The sequence below is a fragment of the Thalia democratica genome, chromosome 6, assembly GCF_965202585.1.
Source record: "Thalia democratica chromosome 6, ktThaDemo2.hap1.1, whole genome shotgun sequence".
In the NCBI taxonomy this organism is placed as follows: domain Eukaryota; kingdom Metazoa; phylum Chordata; class Thaliacea; order Salpida; family Salpidae; genus Thalia; species Thalia democratica.
In genome coordinates this window covers 31077497-31086224 of record NC_139170.1, presented here as the reverse complement: position 1 = coordinate 31086224, position 8728 = coordinate 31077497, and the positions used below count along the sequence as shown (strand labels likewise).

Here is an 8728-nt window from a genome sequence, read left to right as displayed (position 1 = left end):
TTGAACCGCGTATGTCAAAACTGAATGTTTAACATATTTCGAAAGGCTGAATGTTGAAATTTAGCAAAAAGTACCATTGTCTTGGTAAAATGCTAAAAATCTATTTGATTTTAATAATTGGCATCTCAAACTTTACTTTCAAGATTTTCTATGTTTAAGCTTACTTTTAGATTACAAATTTTACTTTGATTGTATACCAATATCAAAGAAGCTAGCTTTTCAACTACTTTGTTTCCTAAAATTTGTTTTTTTTTTTTCACCATAAGTAAAAATTGACAAAAAAGTTAATGTACTTATAACACTATTACTTAAATAAAACTGTTTTTTTTAAATTATTAGGATTGTAAAGGTGATTTATTTACTTATCCTGTTAAACTAGTTTTGTAATTTAAAGTATATCAATCGAGATTTATTTGTAATTTTTATAAGTTTTACTACAGTTCTACAACTAACTTATTATTTGTTCAACTACTCACAGTATGTTCATAGAAAAACTTACATTTTATCGTTGTAAAAAATATCTGACTAATTATGTTGACCGTAAGTCGTACTACTAATATAGCTATTAAACTAACGTAATTCTAAAAATGATTTAGTTGTCTTAAGTTTTATAAATTGTCTATGTTGCGTTTATTGCATCATAGATTTTATGTAGTAGTTTAGTAACAAAAAAAATTATGTATGGTTATTATCATTTTCAAAACAACACTAAAAAATGAACATGTTTAGTAAGACATATTAAATCTAGTCTTTTGCAAATTGTACAATCTTTTGTACAAATCAATTATAAAAAGTCATAATTTACTAAAACCTCATAAGTATTTTCATAATTACTTTTAGAAATGTGTACCTTTGTAAAATCAAAATCTAAAATATAGCTTTAGTCACTAGCATAAGCTTAAAAAGAATTTAACTTTTTTTTTATATATTAGTAACTATTTTTAGGTACAAATATTTTAAACAAAACAAACAATTTTAAGGACTATACAAAACAAAATTTTTTACAATTTTTTTTTAATAAATAATATGCTTAACAGAACTTGTTAAGGAGTAATCGAAATACAAGTTTATTTAAAAGTTAGTTCTATCTGCAGAACAATTATAAACAGTCATAATTTACTAAAACCTCATAAGTATTTTCATAATTACTTTTAGAAATGTGTACCTTTGTAAAATCAAAATCTAAAATATAGCTTTAGTCACTAGCATAAGCTTAAAAAGAATTTAACTTTTTTATATATATTAGTAACTATTTTTAGGTACAAATATTTTAAACAAAACAAACAATTTTAAGGACTATACAAAAGTTTTTACAATTTTTTTTCATAAATTATCTGCTTAACAGAACTTGTTAAGGAGTAATCGAAATACAAGTTTATTTAAAAGTTAGTTCTATCTGCAAAATTATGTATTCAAAGCTAGAATCAATAAACTTTAAAAGCTTTAGTAATAGGAAATATTCTATATGTAATAAAAAGTAAACTACTAAAGTGTAGTATAAAACACTTAAGTCAAAACTCAATTAATATCAATAACTTAATAAAAAATATCAACATAAAAGCTTACCAAAAGATAAATTTTTGATGTATTAAATTCTATGTTGATTGAAAAAATTAATCAATACTGATCTCTAAAACATTAATGCGGATAAAACATTGGCATAAATAATCAATGGTGGCGCTTTATTTTTTGATGAATATTAGTTTTATATGTGGAATATTGTAAACAATTAAGGTTTTACAATATCAAAGATTTTTTTAAGACTTTTATAAATCAAAAAATGAATAAAGTAACAATAAATTTAAAAAAAAAACAGTGTAGTCGAATAAAAACATCTAACAACAGTTTAGTATTTTAAAAATTACTATTATTTATTGCTAAGTATTTTGATAACTTTTATAATATTAAATTGTTTTGTTTAGATTTTTTTGTTAAAATTTAATAATTGAAAAACAAATTTTTAAGTTTTCGAAAAGTATAGTTTTGAAAGTTTACGAATATAATTATTTTAAGTTGCAACTAAGTGTAATAAATTACAACAGCTCTATTTATTTTCAGCCATTCCAATCCTAAATTGCGATATTACAAATTTAAATTGACGAAAATTAGAGTTGGCTCGGGTTTTTGATGTTTATACGAAGTTTTAAAAAGAGATGACATAATAGTATTTCTTCAAAACGGAGAGTTTAAATTGCTGTCAACGGTTTGAAAAAAGCAAACGAGATAAGAAGAAAAAGGAAATCGGTTGCATTTGTGAGCGTTCTGTATTAGGATACTCTGCTGCAAGTGAAATTCGCGCTATTAACTTCTCTGTTAGCTTTTCGTTTTAAGCCAAAGGATTATTTTGACAGTTTGTTTGCTCTATGTTTTTACTGCTATAACAGGCAGGATTTTTTTTTCAACTTAAACGTTTTCAAAATCTTTAAGAACAAAGTTTAATAATACCCTAAATCTGAACTTTTAAACGATGTGTTTATTATTAAAGTTATAAAATGTAAATGATCAATTATATACTTCTAAAAATGTAAAAAATACAACATCTGTTTCAAATGTATAAAACTTTATGCAGAATAATGTTTAAACTTTTTAAAAATTAGTATCTATTATTAATATTCAAAACATCATTCGACACAGAAATACCTTTAAAACTTATAATTTTAGTTACGTTTTATGCTTACTTTTTTGTTTTATTTCCAAGAGGATGTTAGGTATAAAAAAAACATAAACTTTTTTTTTAATTTTAAAGCTTTTAACATAAAACCTTTAACAGAATAAAGTAATACTTAAGCGAGACCGTAAAAATATTATAGTTTTATTATTTTTAAATTGAGGTGATAAAAAAGCGACTAAAACAAAACTGAAAGCAAGAAAAATAAGCAATTGAGCTAAGTATTTCTATTGTTTACTCAAGTTTAATTTTTTGTTAGACTGCTGAAATATATTTCAATTTACTTTTTTACTATATATAGTTCATTTTATTTATACTTTGTTCTAGGAATAACTTAAGCTTACTTCTAATATTTAAACACTGTGTGCCTTTGATCTTTTTAAAATACAAACATATGTTTGTTGAGTGAAAAAAAAGTCTATAAACAAAACGTTCCGTATTTATTCACTAATGACATTTACTTAACTAAGAGCTTTTATCTCAAGTATGGGTCGCCTTCCTTTCAAGTTTGAGTAGCTCATTAGCTCTTTGTGCTAAATAATAAAGTATAAGTTAACTAGCTCCTTATTTTCAAAAACAAAATTTGTACATTTGTTTGTTTTTATAGCTGTTTTTGAATTTGTTTAAGCTTAAAATAAATACATTAAGTTATACTATCTTATATTAATTTTTGAAATTTTTTAGTACGAAACAGCTAATTAAAATAAAAATAAATAAAATAATAACGATTTTAAAACTTAATTTGATTTAGTTTTAGTGCCTGCAAAGTTTGACAGTTCGGTTATTCTATTTAATGTTTTAAAACTGCATGTCCAATTATATAACAAATACTAAAATATACATAGTTTTAAACACATTTAGTCAATTTATATCAATCTAAAATAAATAAAGTACTTCCTTCAAGTATACAAAACCAACTCACCAGTAGATTAGTTATTTGTTAAATAGGCTTTTGTTGAGTTCAAAGGTTTCTATTTTATTTGCGTATTGCTAAAAAAAAGCTAAATAGATTTTTTTAAACTGTTCTAAAAAACAAAGAATTAAAAATGTTCAAATATCTTTTTTATTGCGTTCAGATAGTTAGTATTGATTTAATGTTGTGTATGTTTTATTATTAACTTCAAAAGAAAAAAAAGCTCAGCGGTTTGTTTGTATGCCAAACAGTATTAGCACAATTAGCATGTGGAAGTAACTTGAGTTCACTTTTTCATTGAATAGAAAGTTGTACGCCTTACAAAGTATACATTCAATATTAGTTCAAAAAAATAGAGTGTTTGACTAATAGCTGTTGAAACAATTTACTGTTGTAGCTTTAATTCTGTAAAAAGTAAAAGGAAGTTGAGATTTAAAATAAATTTAGAAATTTAAAGTAAAACCTATTGATGTTTACTACTGTATTATCTTGACTTCTTGATTTTTCTTAACAGTTTTTTTATTTTGAACACCATCTGCTAGTTGCCTTTATGCTAGTAAACAAAACTTTCATTTACTTAAAGTGACATTTAATTTATGGCCAATCGATGATAATAAACGGTTTTTATAAATATTTTGTTGAAAAACATAGTAATAAAACTACCAAACTTTTTTTTATTGATCATGTATTAATCATTAAAACCTTGATAAAAATACTTTTTTATACTTAAGTAGTCCTTTTAAACTTAAAAAAAACACGATCGACTGCTAACATTATTACATATATAGAAAAAACTTAAAAGCATAACAACTATAAATTTATTTTATAGGGAGATTATCTTTAAGTGTATAGTGTATTTAATAAAATTCATTTAAATACTTGCAATAAAAATAAATTGTATGTTAGAATTCTAGTTTTTCTGTTAATTTTTCTATTGTATAAATATGAAATAAGAATTTTACTGTAAAACATTATTAAGGGTACTAAGAAAAATAATTACAAAAAAAACTTTGAAGTTAAGTAAACTAAATTTAACCTTCCCTAATGAAAATACCTTTTTTAATAAACCCACCCACCTTTTACATGTATTAGTATTTTTTCGAATTTAAAAATTACAAAACAGTGTGGTAATTTCTAGGATATGTACTATAACAGAAATGGTTTTTCAAAGTATTTAAATACTATTTGCAACTAAGTATGTATGTATTTAGGTTTCTCATTTTCAGTTATTTTTATTTAACGAACGTTTTCAAAACTTTTTTTTTTTCTTTTTTATTATATAAATTAATTTGAAGATGTTTAGTTATTAGATAGCTGAAAATAAGTTAAAAATGTTTTGAGGTATGAATAAAGCACTTAAACAAACACAAGTTTAACAATGTAGCAAGTAAAATTAAGTAAAGATATGTTAATTAGTAAATTTACTTGACTTAAGGAATTTTTTTTGGATAAGTTTAGTCTTATTAGAAAAACGAAAACAATTTAAACGAAGTTATACAATCACGTTATGAATTTATTTTTAACAACAAAATCAAGTTTAAATGAAATTTGTTTGTACGTATTTTACTAAGTATACGAAAAAAAGAATTCGAAGTGGTACTTAAGTACTAAAATACGCCTTATATAATTCAAGTGTTAATCAGTGTTCTTATTTCAAATTGTCAACTAATTCAAGAAAAAAAATTGTTGGAGTATATTAATGCTTTTTATTTGATAGAATTTAACCTTAATAACGATTTTTTTTTAATTTTAGTTGTAAAATAGTTAACTAACTTATTAAAGATTTTAAACGCTGACTAAAGACTATAAACCATATCAAAGAACCTTATTACCTAAGTTAGTTTTTTTTATTAAATAATTTGATGCCTTTTAAAATTTGTTTTTCAGTATACTAAGTACTTCGCAGTCTAACCAATTTTTTAAACGAATAATGTATTTACTAAGTTTTAAGATATACATATTTATTAATTGATTTATACATTACAAAGTTTGATGTAATAAGACGCATTACTTTTACAATTTTCTTTTGTTCGTGATATAAATAAAAAACTAAAAAAATTCAAAAATAACTACATTATTTATTTCAGAACAACTATATATTTTTGAGTTATGCATGTACTACTCATCGCATGCCTCACTCTGTTCCTAAGCAACGATGATTCCTTTGTGTCGTCATTACCGACTCCTTTTTCATTTGAGCAATTCAAGAAAAACTATGTAAGTTATTTGTTAAAACAGTTATCATATATACAGAAGTTTTATATTTTATTTTGTATATGTTTTTTGTTTTAAAAAGAAGTTTATAAATTCTTATTATTCACAAGTTTATCAAACATTAGTCTGCAAAAAAAACTTGTATATTTTGAATTTATACAATTTTAGGTCAAATCACAGCTCTACTACAAGAGAAGAATCAACAGGAACATATACTACCCAAAAAACCAGGCTGCCAGCAGGTAGGCCCTTTAAAAATATAAAATTTTTCAAAATAAAACTTAGTGTTTTTTGACTTCAAGATACTGATGTCGTATAATCAATAAAAAACAATCGCATTTATCTAAGTTTCATGATTTTCAAATATTTTTTTTTACTTGTTGACTTTATGAAACTCTGTTTTGTTTTTACAAAAGTATTAATACCTTTCAGCTTCATCAAGCTGCCGATGGACTACAGCAGGTACGACCTGAACTTGGACGGTTTCGTCACGGCCCTGGAGCTGGCAGACGCCACCGGGACTAACCTGGAGGACTGCAGACTGCCGTTCAAAAACGCAGATAAAAACGGTGAGTTCCACATCCGGGTGTTTCATAGTTGTTTGCATGTTATAGCTTTTAAAAATTATTTGGTTTGTTGCAGAGGAACTCATTTAAGATGTTAAATGATTAAAAGATTCGTAGAGAATATTTAAGTGTTTGTTATGAAGTTTTAGATTTCTTTGTTTGTAACTATTTAGTGTAATCAAATAGTAATCAAAAAAAAAACAATGAGTTCCATCCGGGTGTTTAAGCGTTTTTTGCACGCTGCAGCTCTTAAAACTGTTGCAGGAGGACTTTTTAACATGTAAAATGCCAAGAACTTCTAAATTGTGTTTTAGTTAATTTAAAAATAAGTGTGGTCGTTTGTGTTTTTGACTGTGCCGTGCGACAATCAAAGTAGCAACACGTTTAAAAACAATATAAACTCCTTTTTCATTCACTTATTGTAAACTTTAGTTGGTTTTTTTCAGTATAAAACAGTACATATATATTACTACAAAATAGTTTAATCTTCCAAAACTAAAATCTATAGTTTGTGTTTGTACAATTTAAGTATACTTAAGGTTTATGTTTAATGTTAGAAGTAAATCTTTCGAAAGTTTTGTAACAGTATGGAAAAATTAAGGTATTTGTAACCTTTTCAGCCGTTTTAAGTTTTGCAACATTGTAAATTAACGTTAAAAAGCTTTAAAGTAGATACTTATTAATTTAGAAAAAAATTTTAATTCAGAAAAATTTTTAAATTTAGAAAAAAATTTTAAGCGATAATGTTTTCGCAATATATTTATTTAATGTTACCATAAACTATTGCAATGTTAAAATATTTTTAGCAGTTTCGCTAAAAGCCTGTCATAATATTTATAAACATTAAGTGGGCAACACACCCAAGCTCGATTTTATTAACCTTTCATTAAATGAAAATTATAACACGCTTGGATGCATTTATTTAGCGCTCGACTTTGCGAGTAGGTAAAGTTTGAATGTTCGTAGATAAATTTGACGTTTAAAAAAAACAAAAGTTCTAAATGCAACAGACCTTATCTTGTGAGATCTGCTGCTTTTGTTGCCTGATTTAAATTGCAAGATTTTGTCTTGATTTAACTTTTTTATTGGTCGCAGACGACGGGTTGCTGACAAAGGAAGAAATCGAGGAGGCGCCGTGGGTGTTTGACATTGAAAGCTACAGGAGAGAGTTTCACGACAGGAGGTACAACATGTACCCTTAGAAATTCTGAGAAAGTTGCGTTAAATTTAATAAAGTACAGCGGAACTATGCCTAAAATGTCAAAAACCAAAGATTAAGTAAAACAGGATTTCGAACAACGAAAAACTTTTAAAGGATTTTAGGTTTTTTTAGTTCATTTGCTTTCTAAACTTCAAAACACTATTTAAAAACATTCAAATATTATAAAAGTACTAAATTCATATTCAAGCAAATTTTAAATATTTTTAGTGATATACTGTTTATAAATATTTTGTTGAAAAACCTGTCAAAAAACTACCTTATTTTTGTTTTGTAATCAGTTTTTTTTAGCAGAATTGATTTTGTTTGTTTTGGCGGACACGTAAGCTTAAACACTTAATAAATTTAAAGTAGTTGAAACTACCATTTTTACTTATATGTTGTTTTGTACCAAAAATAAGAGTGTTAGCTAACTAAAAGCTTCGCAAGCTTAGATGAAATTTTATTTCTAATTGTTCGAAAAATGAAAACAACAAAGACTAAATTGTAGTTTATAAAAGACTTCTTCAATTTTTTGTTTTGTTTTTATGTACAGTTCATGCAACAAAGAGTTTCAAAGTGCACTTGTATATAGTTCCTTTTGATAATAAAAATAAAGATTTGTTTGTTTCATATTTGTAAATTCACAAACTTGAGTTATGGTATAAAGTTTATGGTTAAAAGATTTTTTTACAACTTCTATAAAAAGTAAAAAAGTATTCAAAAAAAACAAAAAAAACGTTACAAAAAATTGAGTTTTTACTTTAACTACCATAAACTTAATGAAAACTAATAAAAAGTTTATTCAAAATTTTATATGCTTTGTCTTAAAAAACAAACACAACAGTTTTTATAAATGTTACACTTAAGTTGTAATTAATTGACAACAAAATGTAGTATATTGTGTTGCTTTGAAATGAAGCTAGTTATTAAAAATGCGTTGAACGGTTTGAACATAAACCTACCGAAGGTGCTAGTTACACTTTTGCGGTTTAAACTTTCTCAACTTCGCAGCCTTCAAAGTACAATTTTTTTTTCGCAAGCAAACAATTTTCTGAAACAAAAAACTTTAAGCCGCTTTCAAGTTCAATCTTCAAGTTGGAGAAAGTCGCTTTTAAGTACATTTCTGAAGTTTAGTTTCCAAAAAGCATCGCCACTTTGTTTTTGCA

At 25.0% G+C, this 8728-nt stretch overlaps 1 protein-coding gene across 1 annotated transcript; it reads left to right on the top strand.

The window, feature by feature from the left end:
• Positions 1 to 5332: 5332 nt before the first annotated feature.
• On the top strand, positions 5333 to 8184 carry LOC145838516 (uncharacterized). The gene is made up of 5 exons (XM_082946126.1): positions 5333 to 5417; positions 5669 to 5798; positions 5964 to 6037; positions 6228 to 6364; positions 7457 to 8184. Exons 2-5 carry the CDS (start codon positions 5691 to 5693, stop codon positions 7561 to 7563), a joined length of 426 nt encoding a protein of 141 aa, XP_082802252.1. The 5' UTR covers positions 5333 to 5417; positions 5669 to 5690; the 3' UTR covers positions 7564 to 8184.
• Positions 8185 to 8728: the final 544 nt, after the last annotated feature.